The following is a 26,317-nucleotide window of genomic DNA, read 5'->3' as shown; positions in this document are numbered from 1 at the left end:
AGATCTTGAGATATGGGAATTTGGGGATTTGATGATCTAGGAATTCAGAAACATAAGAATGTGAAAATCTAGGGATTTTTAAATTTACAGATAAGGGAATCTAGGGATTTGACCATCTAGGAATTTTGGAACATGGGAATATGCAAATCTAGGGAGTTTTTAATGTGCAAATATGGGAATCTAGGGATTTAATGGTCTAGGAATTTTGGGCCATAAGAATGTGAAAATCTAGTGATTCTTGAATTTACAGAATCTGGGGATTTTTGAAAACCTAGGGATTTGGGGAACTAGAGATTTGACGATCTAGGAATTTTTAATCTAGGGACATAAGGATGGAGAAATTTGTTAATTGAAATATTTAGAAATTTTTAAATCTCCCAATTTCGCAATTTGAGATAAAAAATTTTTGAGTTTAAATATTTGTAAATTTGTAATTCTAGTAATTTAGTGCTGGAAATTTGAAAACCTGGAAATTTTGAGATCCAGTGATTTGGAAGTGAAATTCAGAAATTTACTATTTTAATATTTATTTAATCTCAAATTTATTAAATTTAATATTTAAGAACTAAAAATAATTTTCAATCAAATAAATCTAAGGTTGTAAGTGTTCGAGCACTCTCAGATTTGAGGATTAAGAATATTATCAACGATCAAAAAATTCTTTCAATCTCGCAAGTATCAAATTACAAGTACCTACGCACTTTGATTAGAACTAAAGCTCTACGATTGGCAATTTATAAAAAGGTTTACTCACAACGAGGCGAGGGTTGTAATCCGGATAAAAGAGGACAGTCGATCGGAAATCAAACTGTTGCGAGGAGAGCGGTGGTCATGAAACGAGGCCGCCACGGAGAAATAAGTTTGCTCCTCGTCGATGGCTTTTACCTTTCTTGTTCCTGTTTTATTTTTTCGTTAGCTGGCCACGTGGCGACGCGTGCTAGCCTCGGGGGACAGTTGCGAGGGTCCGATGCTCCTCCGTCTGTCGCGTGGAACGAAACACTGCTTGTATAACACACCAACTATCGCGAGGACGTTGATCGACCCTCGATCCTTCTCACAATCCATCTCCGATACGATTTTTACGTAATACGGTAGATTCATTATCGGGAACAATAGTCACGGCGATATAACGCGAGGGTTCAACACGGTTCAACCGTTTAAGTTTTTTATTTTTATTTTTTTCATAGAAAGCTTAGTTTTTGAGATAAATGAATTTGAAAATTTATCAAAGTATTTGCGCAAAAATTTATTTACCACAAAAATATAATAAGTTCAGTTAAATTTTCGTTAATTTATTATTTAGTATTGTAAACAACACTTTAACGAATATATGTGTCACTTGTACGTTAAAAGTCAACGTAGTCAACATTCTCCGTATGTTGTAGTTAATGGTTAAATCACGTGTTACAGTTAGAGGTTAAACTCGTACAGTTAATGGTTAAATCGCAAGTTTCAATTCGAAGTTCAATCTTGTGTAGTTGTGGATTAAATCGTGCGTTAAAATTAAAGATTAAATCACCTATAGTTAAGAGTTAAATGATACGTTACAGTTTAAGAATTAAATCACATATAATTAATTATATATAATACACTTTAAAGTTAAATCAGTTAATGGTGAAATCAAATACTACAGCTAAAATCACTCACAGTAAACTAAACCATATGTGACAGTTAAAAGTGAAATCATACGTAATCAAAAATCATAAGTAACAATTAGGTTAGTTTCCGTCAAACTTATCAAACAAAAAAACCTTTTTAACAAAAATTGAGAATATAGAAATTTTTCTAACCAAAATTATAAAAATTGAGTACCAGTATAATAGAATGATCGTTATTAGAATACGTCATAAAAGAGGGAAGCGAAAACCGCAGAGATACACGTGTAAAATGCAATCACTGATGACGGAGCATCTGCCCCGTATATTGGTTCTAAAACCATATATCTAACCCCATATATTCTGTCACGGGATCTCTGAACGTTTTATATTGCAGCTCTGTATTTGCTGTGGGTTATGTGCATGGGAACTTTTGAGGAAGCAGATACTCACGGGTTACTTACCTTGATTATAATTCATCGTGCGTTTAGGTATATTCCGATGGCAAATATTTGTGTTGTTTGATGGGTAAAACGAAGCAATTTCATATGGATAATTATGCACAAAACTGTTTGGAACTTCTCGGTTTCGCCGCATGAGGCCCTCAAACTCAATTCTTAATTGACTCGCTGATATAACCTTTAATGGTAAATATTTTTTAATTGATACATTAAAATATTCTGTAAAAGAAATTAATATTTAACATTTTATTATTTCATTGAAAATAATTTAAAGTATTTTATAGAGAATAAAAGTAACTGTGTTAAGACATACATCACATTTTAAATGCAAACAATTAAACATCACAAGGTATTCATAAAATTACAATTTAATATATTTAACGTTTTAATATTTAATCGAAAATAATTTTAAATATTTTATAAAAAATGAAAGTGAACACTGTGTTAAGACATACATCATTTTAAATGCAAACAATTAAACATCACAAGGTATTTATAAAATTACAATTTAACATCATAATAATTTTCGACTACATTTTTCTAACCTTTAAAAATTCATGTTTATATATTTCTTCTTGTAGCATTGATCCTAACAGATCCCAAGCGTAATTTAAAATTATCTTAATAACAAAAGAGGCGATAATAAGAGAACTATACAGATGTAATATGTGTGTACATATCATATTGTAGGGACTATAAAAATTGCAAGTGGTATACGCGCCATGTTTCTTCTTTTAATTTTCAAGCTTTTGCGAACACCAGAAGGTATCTTTTTTTCACAAGTTGGAATTTCGCTGTTATATACACAGTCGTTAAACGATCGGACAACGTTCAAGAGGTTCGTCTTTGTAGTTTCATCCAATTAGGATCTCGGAAAATCGGGCGTGTCTGATCGAAGTGTGAAATTGTGTTTGCCACATGGCACGCGCCCGCAGACAGATTGTTAGCGAGAAATTAGCAAAAGTCTTTGTTCCTTTAAGGAATGAAAAAACACGTTACACCTCGATCGTATCTGCTCACTTTCCGTAAACCTTGCAATTAAGTTTGCAATTAATTCGATTTTGGGGATAGAACGTCGATACCATACTATCATAACCTATGAAGGTTCTTAACCTTTATTAAGAACTAACGTTATATTATGACAAAGTTTCATTTCAAATTTTTATTTATATTTAATTAATGTATATTGCTTAAGTTTATTTTTTAACGTGTAGAGAAGAAAATTCTAGCAATTTATTTAATCCGTTTACTAGTGCTTCTTCCACTTAGGTTATACAATTTTATAAAAATTGAAAATATTGATTATATATAACAATAAAATTAACGAATTTTTTATTTGTACATAAATATTTTTTTTATTTGTATTTTATTTTTAAATTGCTGTAGTAAGTTTAATTATCAAGATATTACGTTAATAATACTTTCAGTTTATAAAAACGCGCCAAAACATTAGAACTTAATCAAAATTTTAACAAATTACATATTTATAGAAATAAAATTAATAAATTTTTCTTTTGAATTATACACGTGTATTTTATTTCTAAATAGCTATGATAAATTTAATTTCTGAGATATTACATATTGATAATATTTTAACTAGCATAAAAGCGCGGGAAAATTTTTAAATTTAAATGAGTAATTTGAAAAATATATTTTTCAAAACGTTCAATTAATTTTTAAATTTTTATGCAAAGTAATAATAAAAGACTTTCCTTAAATTATTCTATCACCGTTCAGTAATTACATCACTTATTATGAAACACCCTGTATATTGCATAAATCAAATATACCTAATATCAGTGACTCGTTTCACTTAAAATTTATAATTTTGCAATTACGACATTGTTTTTATAAAAATCATTAAAGTACATTAAAATTTTGAGCCAGCAATATATTTTTGGTCAAATAATCTTAATGCTGGGAAAAAGGAGCAGATTGGAAAGCTTTTACGGATTCGAAAAATCGCAAGAGCCAACTGACGTTTCCACGGTAGCGTGGCCGAACGATCAGACTGAATTACAGATTAACAATTAACTTAGGACCCCTCCAGGAGTCGGACGTCTGGCAGTGTGCCCCCCCATTTCTCCACCCGACAGTCCCTTCACCGATTTCCGTTCGTCGGAAACGTCATGTGGCGTATTAATTGGATCCCCATGAAATAAAAGAAGATTCATGTTCCACGTAGCGGTTCGGAAGTCTCGCGAACCGCCCACCATTGAGACATAAATTTGTACGTGATCGTTGCTACTTGTGGTATTCCCAAGCCGGTACTTGGACTTTTTAATTCCGTGAATGCACAATGAAAGCATAAATAAGATGAAGAATACCATTTTATGACTCAAATGATAGTCATTATGAATATATACAGTTTAAATTACGCGCCAAAATTTATAACATTTAAGGTTATATTTAAAACTACTATGTGACATTACGTAGTAAAATATTACTTTGTTTACTTGTATATTTTGTTAAACTTTAGTTAATAGCATAATTCAATAGAATAATGTAAAATTAAATTAATATTTTTAACGTGAATGTGTAATAATGTGTAAATAACTGATAGATGAAAATTTCTCCTTGTATAGATTTGAATTTCCCCGCCACTTGAGATCACTGCACCTAATCGAGTCGTCTGTCTATTTTTCTTCCGATCGAGATCAATATGGCGGGCAAATTTTCTACCACTGAATCACGTGTATTCGAGTATCTGTCAACGTAGGAGAAACAGAAATGCGAGAAGGTTGACGAAAGACGAGTAGCATTATTGTGCCGGTAGCACTCATTAATAAAAGGTGAAGCGTTTCGAGAGATGTGTTTTACGACGGTACGAATTGCGATATCTCTTCTTGCGATCCGAACCACCGAAAAGTGGCCCCGGCATACATAACTTTAAACGAAGCACCGAGATAGCACCACCTGCCTCTCTCGCCCATTTTAATTTGTCACCACGTTCTCACCATCGACGTCGGGGAGTAAGACTTTCTCTGTCTTCTGGCCTGGTGTCATGAAATCCGAAGGCTCGAGCTCCAGAATTCTCTTCCTTTTTCGCGAGAAACCGTGGAATGTGTGCTATGTCGTGCGAGGAAACCGGCTGCGATGTTTCATTGCCTCTTCTTTTGCCGACCGTTTATCCGGCGAGACAAAAACGGGATCATTTCTGCGATGGTCAAACTTTGACGAAATGTGTAGGCCTATAGTTAATGAGATACACAGCTGTTGCTCAGTGAATAGGGGTTAACCCTTTCTACTTTTATGTAAGTATTTTTTCTATGGGAATATGGGAGTTAGGTTAGGTTATGGGAGTAATGTTAGGACTCGTATACAGTTTATGGGCTTTTAAAAATTTGGAAAGGTCGAGTATGTAGAATTTAGAAATTTGGAGATTTTAAGAAAATAACAAGAAAACCTAACCTATAGCCTAAACCAGTTAACCTATTGAACTAAAAATTAAACCTAAATTTAATATTCCTAATAAACAATAAAACAAATAAAAATGAAATTAAAAAGATAAAAAGTAAGAAAGAAGGCAGTGTGTGGAAGAAAATGAAGAGAGAAAGATAAAAGATAAAACCAACGATGCGTGACCCCCTTGAGAAGGGTCAAGTAACGGAAATAGAGCTCGGTTTTCGACCCTCGAAAAACAGTCGCGGGGATGAACAACAAATTAACCGGCAGTTCAATCCAACTGGCATTCCACGATATAGGCATCATCGACGTGGATCATCATTCTGCACGTAGAAGCCCCATTGCCATATGTTGTGCAGGTGGAGGCACACGGCTCGTGCCAATATCCCAACATGACTAACAACTATACTATACCAGACATGTATGTAGAATCTAGATAAATACATTATTCAACCCCTTTGATGAATACTTTTATATTTGATACGTTATTTTAATTTTTTTATTGTATTATTGTAATACGCTAAATTTTAGTGTATTAAATTCTTTATTTTTTTTAATGCATTATTTACATTTTTTACATTCTTTTAATGCGTTATTTTAATTCTTAACATTTTTTAAATATATTATTTAAATACTTCAATTTCTTATTTATTATTTAGATTTTATTATTTAGATCTTGTATATTATTTAGGTGTGCTTAATTTTGCAATATTATTAGATTATAAATTATAAACAATTGGAGAAATAATAATAAATTTTAAACTTATTAGAACAAATCCAAAAGGCAACAATTAAGTTTACATGATGCATTTTTGTTAACTTATATTACAAATACAAATTTTGCAACACTTTTACAAATAAATATTTCACTTCAAAATAACAGATACAGTTTATATAATAATTTTCAAAATAAACATAAATCATTTCAAATCATAGACATTTCCAAAAAATTAAATCTCAATTTAATTCAAACTTCAAAATAGCACAAAGTAAATGAAGTTTTCCAATGCTTTTATATTACCAAGTTTTTCCGATATTTTCGAATCGATTATATAACACGCACCAACTTAAATCTAACAAGAGGTTCAATCGTGGAAATTGTAAATACAGACCACACACGAAGACTCGAAAAAGTATCACGATAAAAATAATCTACAAGGCAATAAATGGAAAAGTAAGGAAAAAACGTGAAGAATAAAATTCATGCGAACAGCGAAAGAAATCGACTCTGTTCAATTTTAACGCCAACGTCGCGTGATGATCCCGAAATGGATTTACACGGATATCGAGGGACAAGCGACGCTCCGGCATCGTCAAAGCAAAAATTTTCCCCAGGGACGTTGTTCCCCCTTCGCATTTGTCATTAAATGCGCATTACCGAGTTGCTTGCATCGTGTCCACGTGACTTTTAATCGAATCGATCGACGATACTCGTTACGGCGCGTGTTCCATCCCGCGAAACGACATTTAACAACGCGAATGTGACCGGCCAAAGAAAACGGACGATTTATGTCGCAACGTTTATGTATTCTCAACCATTCTCAAGATTTATAACAAACGTTTAAAAATTGATTCAAAAACTCTATTATAATATATAGACATAAAATCAACGTGAAAAATATAAATAAGATGGGGAATATTTTATGAATTAAGGAATGATAGTTGCCGTTTGAATTGCGCGCCAAAATTTATAACATTTAAGGTTATAGTTAAAGCTGTCATGTGGTAACACTGTATAGCTACTATTACTGTGTTTACTTGTATTGTTTACTGTGTTATTGAAACTAATTAATAAAGTGATATAATAGAAGAAAAATTATTTAAATTCAGTTGTAGTGCGTAGTGTATGTAATATGTGAATTCTTCTTGTAAAATACTGTGGTATACAGCAAATTTATAATGCAATTCGAGTTGATATTGATTAGGTTACGCTTTAAGGTTAGGTAATTTATATCGGACGAGTATCGATAGAAGTCTGATTCAATTAAATAATTTTCTTAATAATTGAATGTAAACTAATTCTAATTTTTAATATTATAAACTTATTTTGTTATTGATTGGTTATGTATATAATTAAACATTTAATTCTTCGCAAAGTGATTTAATTAATTTTGAACAAGCTTGATTATTTCTAATTTGAAATTAAAAGATGGTGTTATTGATTAGGTTATGTTTTCATGTTTGATCATAATAATAGAGCAGGTATCAGTAAAAATAAAATAAAAAGTTAAATAAATCATTGCCTAAGCTACAATTTTTATTAAATACAAGACAGTTATAATTTATTCTTATGTAAATAATAAAATGTTATTCTGAATAATAAAATATTATTTAAGGTTATATTTTTAGGTTAGGTTGCAAAATTAACCGAGTAACAATGAAACCCTCATTTCGGTTAAATAAATAACTCAGAACACTTAAAAAATCATACAATAAATAAAAATTCATAAACAAATTATACAATAAATTCCAATTTGCAAATATAAAAAATCAAGCAACGACCTTGAAAATGTGACAATTTTAAAAATTCAGGAAGTTATTAAATTGAACTTACAAATGTAAGAAATTGAATATTTGTAATATACAAAAAGTTGTGTTAATCGCAGTTTAACCGTGATCAAATAACGCGACACGTGTCCAGGTGCATTCTTAAGAAGTAAAAACATCATGAGCCGTTAAGCATCAGAGATAATCAGGTGTTAGTATATGTATTTAGAAATCGTGGTTGAAGTTAACGACTCGATTGAAACCGGGATTGCAAAAGAACACGAGGATATGCGGGTTATTTCTTTGCAACTGTTTCTACAACCGATTTATACTTGTACAAGCCAGTTCTCGATGTCTTGGAGCGCGCAGCTGACCATTTTCCATTGCCACCTGTACCGATCTTCTCCTTTCGTGTATACTTTTCCGTTTTGTGCTCCCACACCGGTGAATTTTAACGGAAAAAAGTTGCCTGCACATAAATTATACTACATCAATCACATATTTTGAACTTTCATATTTCTTTATTGCTTATACGTACTACATTATATTTTGCAACTATATTTTATTATTATGTTCTTTTTATAGTGATATACTTTGTTGATGAAAAAACTGAAAAATGTCAAACTGTCAAATTCAGAAATCTCGCTTTCCAAAATTTCTAAATCTTCCACCAATAAAAGAAACCATACTTTTTACATGTTTACAAAAAAAAAATGGCGGAATAATAAACATTATCACAAGCATTCACAAAAAAACAAAATGCCCGAAAAATAGACATCACATGAAACTTTGTACTGCAACAGTGTTTTGTTTCTTACACAAATTCGAGATATAACACGTCCCAATTGCGTGACGCCGACAACGGATTAAAAATGATCGCGTTTTAGCAAATTTCCCTCGCGAGATGTTAATTGATTTTCGCGAAAATTTATGAGCACGAACTATAAGCCGGCGCCAGTAATTGTCAGTAATATTTAACTGTAGCAGTTGTTCAACTAACGGGACGACAAGCCGAATTTACGTGTGCCGTAAAGTAGCCTCGGCCGACCATTTTGTACCTGTTGCATGCGTGCTTGGTCCTGTTCGCATTTAAACACAGACATTTCGCGGGTGTAATTAATAACGCGTTTCTTAACCTGGAAACGAGCATTGCATGTTTCTTTTTAACTCTGCGTTTCGTGCACGCGTCTTTCATTGCGTTCATAAATTTCATCTGTGCGAAATGTAACGCGACGAACACGCGTCCGTGGTAAACTGTGTAACCCTTCGGTATTTTCCGTTGAAGTATTTATGAGTACACCGATGGTTATTGGAGAGCATTGTGGGATTGGTCGGCAAGATGGCGGTATAGGGGAAAATTATCGGGGCTGCTTGTTGGAACTTGAGTCTTTGGAATGTTGGAAATTTGAGAATATGGGGATTTTAGGATTTATAGATTTAGGGATTTGGAAATTTTGGGATTTGGGGATTTGGACATTTTGGGATTTGGGGATTTTGGGATTTTGGGATTTTGGGATCTGAGGATTTGGGGAATTTTGGGATTTGGGAATTTTGGGATTTGGGAATTTTGAGATTTGGGAATTTTGGGATTTGGGGATTTGGTGATTTTGGGATTTGGGAATTTTGGGATTTGGGAATTTTAGGATTTGGGAATTTTAGGATTTGGGAATTTTGGGTTTGGGAATTTTGGGATTTGGGAATTTTGGGATTTGGGAATTTTGGGATTTGGGAATTTTGGGATTTGGGGATTTTGGGATTTGGGAATTTTGGGATTTAGGAATTTTTGGGATTTTGGGGATTTTAGGAATTTCGGGATTTGGGAATTTGAGAATTTAGGGATTTGGGAATTTTGAGATTTGAGATTTGGAATTTTGAGATTTAGGAATTTCGGAATTTGGGGATTTCATGATTTGGGGATTTTGGGATCTGAGGATTTTGGCATTTAGGGATTTTGGGATTTTAGGATTTGGTAATTTGAGAATTTGAAAAATTGAGAATTTAAAAATTGTGAATTAGAAAAGTTGTAAAATAGAAAATTTATAATTGCACATTTGGAAAATTGAAAATCTATAATTTAAAAATTTGGAAAATTGGGAATCTGTTAGTTTGGAAAATTACGAATTTTTAACTTGGAACTTGTTGATTTAAACATTTTGGATATTTGAAAATTTGAAAATTAAAAATTTGTCATTCCAAAAATGTTAGAATATAGAAATTTGAGAATTTGGCAATTTTGAAACTTGAGAATTATAAAATTAAAATTTTAGGATTTGGGGATTTTGGAAATTTTTTTTATGATATGAAAATTTGAAAACGTGGAAATTTTATAATTTCATAATTTGAAATTTTGAGATTACATAACTTTGTACCTCTACATACCACGTGTCTTCCATTACCCAGCATACAAACCACATAACAAAATATCGAATCATTACTACATTTCAGTTTCCTTCATTAAACTGTTCCTTTTCTTCATTTCCAAGGAGATCGTACAAGCAGTAAATGCTCCAACAGATTCTTATCTGAAGTTGTTTCATACTAAACCACCCAGCCTAAAGTGACCCATCGACGCTAAAACATCTGAGCCACGAGATAAAAGAGTCAGATGCGAAGAAACATCTGTATTCAAATGTATGAAACGCACCTTGAAAATTTAGTTACATAATTGAATTAAACGGTCATGTACAGCCGCTATCAAAGAATTCGTATTCTTTCATGATTATTAGGCAATAAGCATAATTTATGCATCGATATCGCTATCGAAATCCGAGAGTTTTGTCGAGAGTGACAAATGGCCTAACTTAGTCTTACATAGCAGATGGCGCGATATATCATGACATGGCGGATACAGGAGTACATGTAAACTTGGGTAATTACACAAAATACAGTTAATAAAACGGGTCATTATACAAGATGCAAATAATAAAAGTATATTATAAAAAATATTGGTATTAAAAGTGGGGTTGTTATGCAAAATACAGGTAGTGCAATTTAGATTTGTATTACAAAATATAGATAATAAAATTTAGATTTATATTACAAAATATAGATAATAAAATTTAAGTTTTTATTACAAAATATAGATAATAAAGAGTTTGAGAAATTGGAAATTTGAGGAAATGGAACTTTCAGAATTTGGAAATTTGAAAAATTTGAAATTTGAGAATTTGGAAATTTGAGAAATTGGGAATTTGAGAATTTGGAAATTTGAGAAATTTGAGAATTTGGAAATTTGAGAAATTGGGAATTTGAAAATTTGGAAATTGGAGAATTTGGAAATTTGAGAATTTGGAACTTTGAGAATTTGGAAATTTGAGAAATTGGGAATTTGAGAATTTGGAAATTGGAGACTTTGGAAATTTGAGAAATTAGGAATTTGAGAATTTGAAAATTTGAGAATTTGGAAATTTGAGAAATTTGAAATTTGAGAAATTGGGAATTTGAGAATTTGGAAATTGGAGAATTCGGAAATTTGAGAATTTGGAAATTTGAGAAATTTGAGAATTTGGAAATTTGAGAATTTGGAAATTTGAGAATTTGGAAATTTGAGAATTTGGAAATTTGAGAAATTTGAAATTTGAGAAATTTGAGAATTTAGAAATTTGAGAATTTGGAAATTTGAGAAATTAGAAATTTGAAATTTGAGAAATCCTCAAATTTCAAAATTCCAAATTACCATATTCTCGAGTCCCAAAATTTCCGAACGCAAGGAACCTAACCTCCAATCCGCACGAACACTTAATTACGTGGCTACTTATTCAATATTATCAAACGTTATAAAGTAGAAATGAAAAATTGTTTCTACAATGATTATTTATCTCACGTTTACATTACGTTTTCAGCACTGCGCGTGATTACCCTGGTATCCTGTGCCACAAATCTTACTCAAACTTCTCATGAATTATTTCTCACGATTTAAATCATTCACGCTGTCTGTCCGATACTCGGTGCAATGTGCGGCGATGTGACACAAGTTCAATACCAATGCATCAGCGTGAATGTGCCTTTAACTGGGCCAAGTATATGATAATAAATAATTCGCGCGTCTTACTCGAGCCGGTTTTTAACGCATCCTTTTATAACACACGCACATACTGGGTGTCCTGAAAGTTAATCACGCGTGCAATTATTTCCATACGACCACCGTTATTCGAATTAAATAACGAAGTTTTCGGATAACGGGACAGTGTTCACCTTTCTCGCGATTATTATTTTACACCGCGCTGCTGGACACAATTACAATTTGATGACGTTTACAAAATGGCGGTGGGAGGAATGGGTTTCTAGAAAATTTTTGTAATTTTCTTATTTTATTGTATGGTTTGTTTTTGATTCAAGAAATAGGAATACAAGTATCTAATCACTAATTTATTATATATCAAAATTTTTTAAATTTTGAAATTTATAAATTTATAAATTTCTGAATTTTTAAATATTTAAGTTTTGATGTAAGCTTATTTCAAAATTTCTAGCTCAGAAAATTACTAGATCTGGATTCTATTGATCATTAAACTACCTTATTTCCAAAATTCTACAATCTCTTAGTCCCAAGTTTCAAAATTCCCAAAATCTTAAATTGTCAAACTATAAAAATTCTAAGACTTTAACCCTCCTCCATTTCAAACCCCCGAGATCCCAAAACCCTCAGACCGCAATACTCCTAAATCCCAAAATTCCAAAACTCAAACTCCCCAAGTCCCAAATTCGAGAGACCAAAAATTACACCCAATCGCAAGTAAGATCTTTGTCCATGGCCACCGCGTTCGAGAAGATGGTTAGGTTAGGAAGAAGTAGCATCGAAACGATTTCTTAGCATGGCTGAACGTTTGTTATGGATTATGGAGGCGGCACGGGGCCCGTTCAATCGATCCGGGTAGCACGTGCTCGACCATAAGCGGGCGCAAATGAGAGGGCATAAAAATAAATGTCACGCGGGAAACGAGTCTTCCTCTTGCAACGCATTCTCTGTCGTTCTTTCTCCTTCGCTTCTTTCAATCCCGTTTCCTCCTTGAATTTCGCGCTCTTTCCCACCGTGACGCGTAAATAACGACGAACAGGTGAAGACGTATATGTACGGACGGGAAACGTATTTATGCGGGATCGTTGAAACACTTCGATCGAGGCTCGGATTATTTGTCGGAAATATCATTCGCGCGATACAAGCCGCTTTAACCGAATTAACTGGGAAATTTCGATAATGTAATGCCCACTTTCCTTCTGGTGATCGCATCGTTTTTAAGAAAAGTGGTACGAGGGATAACGAAAATGAAGAAATTATATAAACATATCTCGTTCTGGGTTTTTGAATTGCTAATTCGACTCGTTTCGATTAACAGGTAAGTTTATATGGCTATAATCAGAAGCAGTGGTTCAGATGATGTTCTCCTGTGAAAAAGATAAGTGCGTCAGAAATTTGATAAGATACTGTTCATAAAATTTATTAATTTTTACCAAAATTACCAGAAACATTTTTAGGTTATCTTTTTGACATTTTTAGTGTGATGTTCTCCTGTGAAAAAGATAAGTACATTAGAATTTTGATAAGATACTGTTAATAATATTTATTAAATTTTTACTGGAATTACCAAAAACATTTTAAGGTTATCTTTACGACGTTCTTGGTATGTTATTTTTCTGTGAAAAAATAAATATATTAGAATTTTGAGAAATACTATTAATAAAATTATACAATTGCAATATAGTATAAAATTGCACAATTTATTATATAGTACATTATGCAATGTAGCACATTGTACATATAATAAAAAGGGGTGGGTGAAGTTGATAAGTAAACAAATTCAGAAATTTTCAAATTTGTAATTCTTAAATTTCGAGCATTAAAACTTAAGAATTTTTAAAAATAAATTTTGTAGTTTGAGATTTTAGGATTATGAAATTTTGAGACTTCAGTTCTTTAGGAATTTGAAATTATAGAATTTTGGAATTTTAGAATTTGAAACTTTAGAATTTGAGAATTATGAATTTTATATTTTTGAGAATTTGTAATTTTGGAACTCAGAAAATTTGGTATTTTGACACTGCAATATTAAAATTTTTGTATTTTATGGAATTTTGAAAGTTTGGAAAAAGTTTTAAGGTATCAAAAACTACAGAAACTTAAAACTTGACTCAGTTCAAAATTTAAAAATCTAACCTTCAAATGTCCAAATTGCCAAATTGTTAAATTTTAAAATTTTAAAATTCCCAAATTGTCTCCTTCCATTATCAAAATCTTAAATTTTTAAATTCTCAAATTGTCTCATCTGAAAAATGTACTAATTCCAAAGTCTCCACTTTCTCCAATTAACTTCTTAAATTCTGAAATTAAAAAATTACCAAATTACCTCCTTCCGTTTTCAAAATTTCAAATTCTCAAATTTTTAAATCATCTAAATTTCCAAGCGCCCTTTCCATCCATAATACCAGACATAACCTCCACCTCTCACACCATCTACCCACCCAGCTCATATCCCTCACTATCTCTCGAATCTCGAAATTTCTGTTAAAAAATGAAATTTCTCGTCCGTCCGATCATAATGAAAAGATTTTCCGATTAAATATACTGCGAAATTTTGCCATGTAATTTCGCAGTTACCGATCAATGCATTTTCAGATATGTAGTTACTTTCTTTCGAAAATGTACCGATGCATTAAAGGTGAATCATTTTACGATCGTATAGCTTCGAGCCGGGTGTACATAAGTCGATAAAAATCTTCGATCAGATCACAGCTTCTTAATCATAGCAACGGGACGTTGTGCTTACAGGTACGAAGTACATTCTTCTCGAACGGTGAAACATGAACAAAGAAACGTTTGTGCTTCGATAATAATTCACCGCGACTTTCTCGTGCACGAAGAGAAAAAAAAATGTATCGATCCACTTATATTCGATTTCTTTTCTTACAATTTCTTTATTTCAATCGACCGTCACATTCGCTTTGTAATTAATCTCTCAACGAGATCTGTGTAAACATGTAGATTGATTGATACGTGTAATATTTTGTTGAGAATATGTCACGAATTGCATACGTCATCTTTTAATTATAAACATGAATTTTAATTTTTGATTCGTGATAGTAAACTATTAATAAGTTCCTATTTTTAGAGTATGAAATAAGGAGGAAATATTTTGTTGAAGATAAATTATTTTGTAGATAGATAAATATTTATGTAACAGAGATAAATTAGTTAGATGAATATTTATACAACAGAGATAAATTGTTGCATAATTATGTAATAAAAATAAATGATTACGTAATTAATCGATTTGTAATTTACATAACCTATAATATTAACATTTGTTATCATTCCTTTTTATACACTGCACAATTTATTCCAACATGACAGTAAAAATATTTAAGAATTTATTTTAGGAAATATATGGAACAATGTATTTTAAAAAGATGTCTAAAAAATGTTATATAAATTATTTTTATCTAACCAATATATATATTTATATTCACAAAGTATCGATAAATTATATTTACTAAGTCACTTCCCGCCATTTATTTATTATTATTGCCTGAGTGTTCTATCGTAATAAACTGACTAACCAAACGCGAAGAGTGTCATAAATTTTGTCCGAGAATAACGAGTTAATTACAAGCGCGATAATTTGTTAACGTAACGGCATTAAAATCCATGTAAATTTCCGCGGGAAGCGGAAAAGAGAGAGACATTATTTCGGGTCGGGTTCCGAAAAGCTGCAATCGGTTCGAGTTTCTGAAATCGGAGTTAAACGCGCCTCGAGGCAGCGTGTTTAAGTCAAAAAACCGCACGGTTACATCGGCCCGATACCTCTTAAACCACTTTAATGACGCTTCGACGCATCGCGAATTTAAAATTACACTGACGACTCAGTCGAACAGCCTCGATAAAGATCATACTCGTGCAAAAACCGGCCCGAGTCACCGATGCAAAACTGAGAAGCCACGATAAACCGCGTGAACCTAAATCAAAGACGATCTAGTTTAGTTTATTTTCTTCCGTTATGGAAGATGGCGCTCGAGTCTACGATCGCGTTTACCGAACGAACTTTACCATCCTAATTACGTGAAGATTACTAGAATATTTTCCGATGTGGTTCTCATGAAATTTGATGTAAATCGTGACAATAATTTCGTGCAGTGTCAACTGTTTAACGATCAAATGCAGTTTAAATAAAAAAATACATAATTTTAAATACTAATTCAAAGTAAAATTATATGAAAAGATTTTGACGCATTAGTTGATTTGTGTAAAAACAAGCCTTCGATAAATATAACTGTTTGAGAAAAATTGTTTTATTGTGCTTTATATACGTGGGAGGATGTAGGAATAAATATTTATATGTATAAATGAGTTATATTAATCAAAGTGCTAACAACTGTACTTTTATATGCGATGACGTCACGTAATTAGGGTTATACCTTTGTTGTTGACACCCATTGTTGCGTCGAAGGTGTATATTTGTGGTTATAAATCAAAATGCAAGATTAAGACACAATATTTGTTGCGTGACTCTATAATTGTTGTGATATATTGTACTTACGTAAGTCAAAATGGCACATTGTACAAAGCCTGGGGAAGAAGAGTTTGAATTTATGACAGAGGTTTGATATGTTACCTTAAAATTACACGAATCAAAAGTAACGCCTGCTACGTGCAACAAAACGATACGCTTTCCAAAATTTCTCCACGAACGGTTTTCGTGATAATGGAAGAAACTTTAAATCATCTGAACCATAATGATTGTACATGAAAACTACCTTCGTGTGAATTGAAAAGTTGTTTGAACGAAATTTTTTAAATTGAGGATGCTGGAAAAGTGAAATGTTAATCTGTATGTAAAAGTCATTTATATTCTTCAACCTTTTATTCTTTTGTGAAAAGATAAACATATATTGTATACAATTGAAAATATTTTCAGTTTACAATTGTAAGAAAATAATAAACTGATAAATTAACATATTATATTAAATTATTGTAAGTATTATACATATTAAATATTAAATTTTTATAATAATTTATAACCTGATAAAATAATTAATGTAATTTATTAAATATACAATTATATTATAAAAATAGATTCTCAAAGGCAATTGTTTGTAATAACTAATATTTTAAATAAATTATTTCAGGGGCGATCTTAAAATAAATGATTTAAAAGAAAAATCTCCGCATTGAATCTTACATAAATTTTGAAGTATTTAGAAAAACATTTAAAATTATATTTATGTATGAAAAATGTATTCAAAATAGTAAAATTGAATCGCAAAAAAATTATCGAAACGAAAATTTGTATATTAACGTCAGAAAATTCAAAAGATTGTACAAACGTTCACTGTGGTAGAGCTATGAATTCGCAGTAGTACAAATGTATATTAGGCGCGACATCTAATACGCAACTACTTTCTTGCGTAATTACATATAACTTATAGGTTAAAAACAAAAGATATAGTAATTACATGTTCACTTATAACGTGTACATACAGGATGTATCAATAAAATATACACACGTTATAAATATCAATAAAATATGAAAATGGTAATAAAAATATTAATTTTGGTGTAATAATAGTCATTTTAAACATGTTTAGATTTTACCTAACCTATATAATATTAGTTTAACCTATATTCATTTTATTTAGTCCCTTATGCGATAATAAAGTGTGTTCAAAAAATTGTCTTAACTATTTTTATTTTTTAAAATAATTTTTGTGTAATTAGTTTTCTTTGTAACTGTAATATTTTATCATATCAATGTATCCTTAAAGCATTTTTCCAAAACAGTTTCTAACTTATATGGTAATTTATTTAAAAATCAGTTAACATTCAAAAATAGTCTTACACATAAATCTTTACAAATAAATAAATCTGTCTATAAAAATTTGAAAATCTAAGAAACGTTTTACATGATCACATTAGTATATATCGATAATTAGTTTAAACAGATTTGAATTTTGCCGCCACCAGAAGACATCCAGTTTAGATCCGCACGACGGAGGAACCTGTTACTCTCTTAAGGTTCGTTATACATCCACTGTTATCTTACCATAATTATCGAATAAATAATAATGATTAGAATAAACTTATGATCAAATTAAACATGTGATAGGATTTAATATACAAAATTCACCATAGATGAAACTTGATCTACTATCAGTTTCATTAATCAGCGTGATACGATCGAACGTATCACAAAATGCACCATAGATAAAACATGATCTACAACCGGTTTCGTTTAATCGAAGCCATAACACCTTGAACGCGGTTAAACAAGCATTACAAAGGAACATTAAAAATTGAAGTAGGTAAGCAAAATTTCATCACACACGGTGATCAAGCATTTCCGTGAAACGAGAACGCACGAGAGTGCAATAAAATGGCGCGAACTTCCGTGAACGGCGATTCCCGTGCAAGCTGCAGAAATACCGGCAGCCCGATGCGATAAAACGATTAAACGGATCATCGTGAGTTCGGGTGGCAGGTGCCAATAAAAATCGGTTACGTCTTATTACGGGTGACCTAGATTTGACCATGGCTACAACCGACCAACCTGTTGTAATCTTAATAAGGTGATGCACAGCGCAACGGCTCGAGCCGCTTGTCGCGTGATGATTGAATAATTTCGCGGAAGAAAATGAGAGGCTATGTTCGCGGAAGCAGAATACACATGCATATACACGTAAATACATATGTATACATGTAGCATGCCTGTACATACGTGTCCAGACACGCGACATTCTTTCCGCTTTCGCTTTGAAGCGCATCGATCGTCGCGCGAGCCGACGGCTTGATGCAACAAATAACCATAAAACGACCAGCTTTCACGATTCGACCGAAAGATATTATGATCGAGCGATTATATTAATGAATAACGATAACGATACGTAAACGGAAACTTGCTCGCTCTGTTCCTACGTTTGGATATCCTTTTTTTAGGTTATATGCGCACTATGGTGTTTGATGTTTTTTTACAGTGGGGAGACAATCTGGTGAGAACCGGAAATTCGGAAATTTTGACAGTTGGAGGATATTGGACGTTTGGACTGGTGGAGAATTTTTAGCTATGAACATTTGGAATTTTTGGTGTTATTGAATTTGAAATTTTTGAAGTTTTTGGATTTGGAAGTTTGTGTATATGGATATTGGAAAATGTGAAGGTTTGGAAAATTTAGAAAATTTGCAAATATAAAAATTTGGAGACTTGGAAATTTCGAACTTGGGGAATTTTAAATATGGAAATATCAACATTTGCAATTTTGAAAGTTTTAAGGGTTGGAAAATTTGCAAATGTAGAGAATAGAGAATTTGTAACCACTTTTATTGAACCGTTTAGCTTTTTCCATTTTAAATCATAATATAATAATGTACGTTTTTAAAAAAGTTGCAAAATAGCACTTCCTGTTAAACTTCACTACTAATTAAATACAGGGGTGATAGGAAAACATTCCGCCATTCTAATCCAAATCGGATGAGTCGCCAGGTGGCGCTATTATTGGTTTTTCTTCTAGTTTAGATCAGTATGGTAACAACCAATTAAAAACATAGACTTATGGATTAAAAACTACTTATTTTTATTTATATAGTGAACTTAAGAACAAATTAATTTGTTATAATCTTTTTATTAATTGAAAAGTAAAAATCTGAAAATTTTCGAATTTGAAATTTATACTTTAAAAGAATATTCAACATTTCAATTCTTCTTAACTTATAGAAATATTTAAAGAAAGTACAAACTTATAAATTTATAACAAAAAGAAAACAATTATTTAGTAACGCAAACAGTATCGAATCACAAAATATTTTATTTTAAAATAAAAGTTCCTACAAATCTATATTACAAATCAGTAGTTATACAAAAAAGTACTAAACCTCACCTCTAATTTGATATTTTCATAATTTGAAACAAAATTTTTCTTTCAGTACTCTGTTTTAAAATTTAAACAAACGAAATCGGTCATTAATTCGCCATCTGTGGCTGAAAAGGGAAAGCGTAATTGCAGTTGCAACGATTCTGACAATTCCAAGAATGTGGTGTCTCCATCTGTTAGTTGTGAACGGAAAGCAAAGGTAGATTGACACAATTGGCACAACGCGAGCGTAGCCCTGGGGATTCGGTTCAGAAAGTAGCGAATTGATATTTGGTGCATTGTGTGCATCACAGTAAAAGACCTCAAAATGAAAGTGCCCTCGTGATATCGTCCGCGGAAAAATTGGTGCATCGAATTTTCAGTTTGATTTCGATTTTTCAAACAGCATCGTTGCCTAACATTCGACAGCATGCTATCATTTTAACCATATCGCGAACGAACGAAGCTGAAAGGCTCATCGGATATATTTATTTATCGTTCGTTAGCCGGAAAACTACTCAAACTGTGCAGAAATTCGATCGAATTTGTGAATCGTACGTCATAAATCTTCGTATCCATCATACAGTGAGTGTCAATGATGTTTGTACTATCACTTTCTCACGCCTATGACTCAACGAATTTCTTAAAAACACTTTTACACGAACCAACGTGCATATGAATGTGTTTTTAAATCCATGTCACTCGTCCAACATACAGCATTACGTTTATAATCGTTTCCATTTTTGTTATTTATCTGATTTTCCTGTTTCAAAACACTGTACTAATATTGGGGATCATCTACATTATATATAAACAACAATTTTTCTGTTTTGATTTGTATTTTATGGTGATTGTAAAATTAAAATTAACAGGAAGCATTGTTTATGTATTCATATTAATTCTGTGCATTAATTTTGTATTAATATTTCTCATTTTATATTGAAATTTTAGCAGTGCCTGTAAAATATACAAAACATTGTACATGGCGTTTTCTAGAAGTTATGAAAGTTTATGGAATATTTATGATTCAATTAATAAGATAATTATCTTCATGGTAACAATATACATCTATAAAGTTTTAGGACTAATCTTTTTTCCAAGAATCGATTCATTGTTTGCAATTGATTAGTAATGTACATGAATTTGATTTATACATAGTTTCATTTGCGTAATCAGATATGTTTGGAAGTAACATTTTCTTTTACTCAATGCTATACGTAATAGCGTCCTGTTATGAAGCAAATGGCAACCAAATTTTATCTTATATTAGGGAATGTACAACAAAAGCTGAAAAAGTTGCATATAGTTCATATACAAAGCTTCTGTTCTAAACAACTTTAAAGACAAAACTATTACATAAAAATACATGTACAAATGCACAGTCTATGTATACATTATAGATTATATCTTCCATTCCTAACTATTACAGTTTTACATTTCCTTGTCTAGCTTTATGTATTTCCTTCATACAATCTATTCTTCTTCGACTCGTCTATCAATTCTTTTATATTTTTTGTTATTTTGTCCACTTTGCTATTGTTCATTACCAAATGTTCTAATGTTCTCTTTTTTAGCTCTATAATTTATAAATTTCTTTTATCGTTCCTGCAATTACTTATTATTCTGTTCCTGATCACTACGATTTGCATATTTCTTCACGTTTTATTAGTTAGACATTTTCATATTCCTAATATGCTTACCGCTTTATATCCTAGCTCACATTTGATGACATATTGGTACATCCAGGCTATATTAGCTGAACCTGCACCGAAGCTGTGCAATTGATAGATTAGTAAGTCAGACATACAAAGACGCACAAAAGATTAAAAACGTAGAATGTTACGTAGAAGAATCTTTTAATTATAAATGTAGTAAAAATGTTTAAATGAATTGTTTTAATTCCAGGAATTTGAGAAGATCAGGGGGCCTGGTACAGGCACGTTCAAGAGTCGTGGTGGTTGGTGAATGGTGTTGCAGATAGACTCGGTGTGGGGTTGGGCGTCACCCCCGCTGCGCCTCCAGCTAGGGGGGTCTAGGGGCGCCTCGGGGAGAGCGGCCGCGGGCGCCCCATCCTCGCAGAGGATGGGTGAGATGGTCGTGGAACGCGCGCCTTCCCCAGCCCGCCTCAGTCACACATCCGAAAAACATCCTCGTGCTACGCTCACCGAACTCAATGTTCTTCGTCGTCATCGAGAACTTTGCGATGTCGTCCTCAACGTTGGTTCCAGAAAAATATTTGCACACCGCGTTATTCTATCCGCGTGCAGTCCGTACTTCAGGTAACATATTACAACAAAACGTATGAATAAAATAAACCACATGAATAAACTACAATTATTCTTTGTCTGTGCAGAGCAATGTTTACTGGGGAGCTGGCGGAATCTCGACAAACTGAAGTTACAATCCGTGATATAGACGAAATGGCGATGGAGCTACTGATAGACTTTTGTTATACTTCTCACATCATCGTCGAGGAAGCGAACGTTCAAACTCTCCTTCCAGCAGCGTGCCTTCTCCAGCTAGCAGAGATTCAAGATATCTGTTGCGAGTTTCTCAAACGCCAGTTAGATCCTTCTAATTGTCTAGGAATACGAGCGTTTGCGGATACTCATTCTTGTCGTGAACTATTGAGAATCGCGGATAAGTTCACACAACATAATTTTCAGGAAGTATGTTCTCCACGTCCCTACGTATGATTCGTTCCTTTGAACGGTTTCGTTTAAGTTACGTTTGATGTTGCACAGGTAATGGAGAGTGAAGAATTTCTGTTACTACCTGTCGGCCAACTAGTAGATATTATTTCTTCGGATGAATTAAATGTACGAACGGAAGAACAGGTATTCAGCGCTGTTATGAATTGGGTTAAGTACAACGTCACCGAGAGAAGGCAACATTTGGCGCAAGTTCTTCAGCATGTACGATTACCCCTTCTTAGTCCGAAATTTTTAGTTGGAACTGTAGGCTCTGATCTTTTGGTTCGATCCGACGATGCGTGCAGAGACTTGGTGGATGAAGCAAAGAATTACTTGCTACTTCCGCAAGAAAGACCGCTAATGCAGGGACCTAGAACACGACCTAGAAAACCAACTAGACGTGGTGAAGTTTTGTTTGCCGTCGGTGGATGGTGTTCCGGTGATGCAATCGCTAGTGTAGAAAGATTCGATCCTAACACCGCGGATTGGAAAATGGTTGCACCGATGAGTAAACGAAGATGCGGCGTTGGAGTGGCTGTATTGAATGACCTGTTGTACGCGGTAGGGGGTCACGATGGACAGAGTTATTTAAATAGCATCGAACGATACGACCCACAAACGAATCAATGGTCCTGTGACGTTGCACCTACTACATCATGTAGAACTAGTGTAGGTGTTGCGGTGTTGGATGGTTTCCTTTATGCGGTAGGTGGTCAGGATGGCGTCCAATGTTTGAACCACGTTGAAAGGTAAAATATTTTGTTTTAATTTTGATTCTTTTACGTTGTAGCAAGGGCTGAAGATTTTTACTTTTCAAGTTCTTTTTACCATTGGGTTCCAGTATGTGCATGTTATGGATGCAAGATTGTTCTGATATTAATTTCCATATTAACTTTCTTTTCTATTAAACTCTTTTCCTACATTTGACCATCTTAAAAATTAATGCAGTAACTATTTTAATAGTCTTGAATCGCTAAAATCTTTGGCCCTTATTGTAGAATAATCGATTCAACTGTTTGATCTAATATTAACAGATGAACTAAAACAGTAGTATTATATTGTCCCAAAAGTTCATAGTGTTTTTGTGATGTTTTATTTAAGTTTGATTTTATTGCTATTTTTATTGTTTTATACCGGCATTGAATGTGATAGCAATTTTTGTGGAAAACATTAGTTTTAAATAATTTTATAGAATACTCACTACGTGATATATGGTACAAGTTTGAAAGGGAGTCCTACTACTGATACAACAAGAAATGTGCTTGCATAGTAAAATTAACATTGAGAATTATGTTAGATTTAAAGAAGGAAATTTTTTTTGTCAAAGATGAAAGCCTTCGACTGTTGAAGATGAATGTTGCTAACGAAGAAAAGTGACCAATACTATCTCAACATGATAGTGATAGACTACATGCAACAATAATCACTCAACAAATGTTATGTGAGTGAAATAGGGATGTTGTAATACACCCCTTATATTCTGACCTTGTCGAAGTTTCATTTTGTCCCATCACCCTAACATTCATTAACTAACAAGAAATAAGAATAGAATAAAATGACAACTGTATTTTACATTGAATTTCATTTCAAGAAACACTACGAACTTTTCAGACAATCTCATATTAATATAATGTGAACACAAAATAAACTCTTATATTGACATGTACTCAAATAAAAAACATGCTATGTTTTAATTATCTGTTAATAAAATATAATAGAAAATTTTAATATGAAATAAAACAACACTTTTCAATTGAAATAAGTGTGTTTTCAAATAGATTAGTTTCTGTATATAAACATTAGACTACAAATGATTTATTTATACTGTGTTGATATTTTACAAAGTTTAATAACGACATTTTGATATGGTTTATAAGACACCAGGATCACCTTTATCAGTCAAATCATTTTTAGTAATTACTACTGAAAAAGAAGGAAGCATATATTGCTCTTTGAAACGTGTGTTCTATTGAATGATAGTCATGTATTCTATGTGACAAATGATATGAACTATTTCATTTGTCCAGGTATGATCCGAAGGAGAATAAATGGTCCAAAGTATCGCCTATGACTACTAGAAGACTTGGAGTGGCTGTTGCTGTGTTAGGCGGTTATTTATATGCCATCGGCGGGTCTGATGGGCAGTCACCCTTAAACACAGTAGAAAGATATGATCCAAGACAAAACAAATGGTCTCAAGTATCCCCTATGTCTACTAGACGTAAGCATCTAGGCTGTGCTGTATTTAATAATCTAATTTACGCCGTTGGAGGAAGAGATGATTGCATGGAACTCTCCAGTGCAGAACGGTATAATCCTCATACAAACTCTTGGAGCCCAATAGTAGCTATGACATCAAGAAGAAGCGGAGTAAGTAATCTTACTTTTATAAATATTTTTAAAGATAGAGTTTTGTAGATAATTTCAAGTTAGACTTTTGTTCATTATTGAGAGTTGTCCTTTCATTATTAAATGGTGTCCTTGTATTACAGGTGGGATTAGCAGTAGTGAATGGTTTGCTATATGCTGTGGGTGGATTTGATGGAACTGCCTACTTGAAAACAATTGAAGTATATGACTCGGAACAAAATCAGTGGAAATTATGTGGTTGTATGAATTATAGGAGGCTCGGTGGAGGTGTGGGAGTAATGCGAACCCCACAAACCGAAAACTACATTTGGTAGCTCAGGCCCCCCTCTTCAGCCCAAATGGCTGAAACTCCTTTAACTCCTCTCACGCCGGTAACTCCTGTTACGCCTGTGACTCCTCCCGCTCCTGTATCGGTTCCTGTTGTTATAACTAATACTAGAAAACGCTACCGCCGATCGATGAGCATTATATAAGTAACATGTGCGTTTACAAGACTTTGCCTTTCTACAGATAAAATCATTTTCGTCACAAATTGTTATCCATTTTTTCGTTCGCTTTCATTAACTTATCATTCATTTTAAACTTTAGTCATTTTATTTAGGTTCATATTGTACTGAATATAAATGTATATTTTCTTTGCGTAAGAAAAATTACTCTTCGTCTATGCTCATACTGCCACTTTATGAATTTTTTAAGTAAGCTTTTGTAAGATATTCCTTTCTACGTTATTTACACATTCTTTCATGCATTAAAAAATATTTGATTCCAGTCGTTTTAGACTTAAGTGTTATATTGTAATTTTTTTATAGTATAGCTGTACAGATGGTGAACGTTTAAGACACAAATAATGGAAAGGCAAAATCTTTTTTTGAACATATTTTCGAACACGATACTTATTTCGACGGAACACCCGCTGTTTCCATTTTTTTAATAATTCAGAAAAACGAATTTTTAAAGCCCACATTAACATCAGAACTTCGTTATGAAGGGCCGCTTGTGCACCAACTGATACAAAGAAACAAAAATAAAGATTTAATCAAATGAAATGTTTCTGTCTCGATAGTATGCTTTCTACAACGTATTTTTATCAACAAGACTGAACTGAAACCAAAAGTTATGTATATCTAAATAAATGAAACAAATGTTTCTGGCTCTAAGCACACTTCTGTTTTAAGACAATGTATGAAATACACGTAAGTTATAGATATGGTTTCATTAAGTACTGAATGTTGTAGTTTCTAAAGTTAGGTTTTCTTCATTCTTCTGTACCATTATAATGAACAAAACTTGATCAATTTTGCGTTTCGTTCGAAGTAACAAAAGAGTAGTCTTATATGTACAAAATGGTGATAGGGATCATTATCCAACAATTTCATAATGTAACGTTTGTGATAATAATCTAGTAAGAGTCAGCAGATTCGGCTGAGTGTGAGCAATATTTTACTAACAATAACGAATATTATTTTATAAT

The 26,317-nt window shown here is 32.5% G+C and overlaps 3 protein-coding genes and 1 long non-coding RNA gene across 12 annotated transcripts in view; 1 reads left to right on the top strand and 3 right to left on the bottom strand.

Annotated features, from left to right (window-relative positions):
• LOC105662092 (uncharacterized) overlaps positions 1-4,230 on the bottom strand; it is an 83,171-nt gene extending 78,941 nt beyond the window's left edge. The window contains exons 1-2 of the mRNA XM_012282149.2: positions 4,092-4,230; positions 2,060-2,275 (exon numbers count right to left, since the gene is read on the bottom strand). Coding sequence (XP_012137539.2) covers positions 2,060-2,275; positions 4,092-4,230 — 355 coding nt within the window. The remainder of the gene's footprint in view (positions 1-2,059; positions 2,276-4,091) is intronic.
• dbo (Kelch-like protein diablo) lies at positions 1,445-25,892 on the top strand. 7 transcript variants are annotated; one of them, XM_076534780.1, is made up of 7 exons: positions 19,979-20,337; positions 21,499-21,575; positions 21,689-22,062; positions 22,137-22,452; positions 22,528-23,225; positions 24,504-24,846; positions 24,969-25,892. In XM_076534780.1, the coding sequence occupies exons 3-7, from the start codon at positions 21,749-21,751 to the stop codon at positions 25,158-25,160; spliced, it is 1,863 nt and encodes a 620-aa protein (XP_076390895.1). In that variant the 5' UTR covers positions 19,979-20,337; positions 21,499-21,575; positions 21,689-21,748; the 3' UTR covers positions 25,161-25,892. The 7 variants fall into 7 exon arrangements, with proteins under 7 accessions (XP_076390899.1, XP_076390897.1, XP_076390896.1 ...); XM_012282163.2 differs by having other exon boundaries at positions 19,979-20,368; XM_076534784.1 differs by lacking the exons at positions 19,979-20,337; positions 21,499-21,575 and adding an exon at positions 1,445-1,717.
• ZC3H3 (zinc finger CCCH domain-containing protein 3) overlaps positions 7,698-26,317 on the bottom strand; it is a 35,915-nt gene continuing 17,295 nt past the window's right edge. The window contains exon 8 of the mRNA XM_012282157.2: positions 7,698-8,417. Coding sequence (XP_012137547.2) covers positions 8,275-8,417 — 143 coding nt within the window. The 3' untranslated portion in view covers positions 7,698-8,274. The remainder of the gene's footprint in view (positions 8,418-26,317) is intronic.
• On the bottom strand, positions 11,441-15,159 carry LOC143265051 (uncharacterized). 3 transcript variants are annotated; one of them, XR_013039160.1, is made up of 4 exons: positions 14,408-15,159; positions 13,534-13,582; positions 13,409-13,457; positions 11,441-13,333 (listed from the first exon to the last, which is right to left on the bottom strand). It is a non-coding gene; the product is annotated as an uncharacterized LOC143265051 (long non-coding RNA). The 3 variants fall into 3 exon arrangements; XR_013039162.1 differs by having other exon boundaries at positions 11,442-13,333; positions 14,574-15,159; XR_013039161.1 differs by having other exon boundaries at positions 11,442-13,333; positions 14,592-15,159.

The sequence above is a fragment of the Megachile rotundata genome, chromosome 8, assembly GCF_050947335.1.
Source record: "Megachile rotundata isolate GNS110a chromosome 8, iyMegRotu1, whole genome shotgun sequence".
In the NCBI taxonomy this organism is placed as follows: Eukaryota; Metazoa; Arthropoda; class Insecta; order Hymenoptera; family Megachilidae; genus Megachile; species Megachile rotundata.
Note: the sequence above shows the minus strand (reverse complement) of the source record. Positions and strands in the feature narration are given on the sequence as shown.

What these genes read in the sequence shown, in the direction of transcription:
- dbo (XM_076534784.1), top strand. Translation starts at nt 21,749, where the DNA reads ATGGTGTTGCAGATAGACTCGGTGTGGGGTTGGGCGTCACCCCCGCTG. An exon ending in GCGTGCAGTCCGTACTTCAG is followed by an intron (nt 22,063 to 22,136) that starts GTAACATATTAC and finishes TTGTCTGTGCAG; the next exon opens with AGCAATGTTTACTGGGGAGC. An exon ending in CACAACATAATTTTCAGGAA is followed by an intron (nt 22,453 to 22,527) that starts GTATGTTCTCCA and finishes GATGTTGCACAG; the next exon opens with GTAATGGAGAGTGAAGAATT.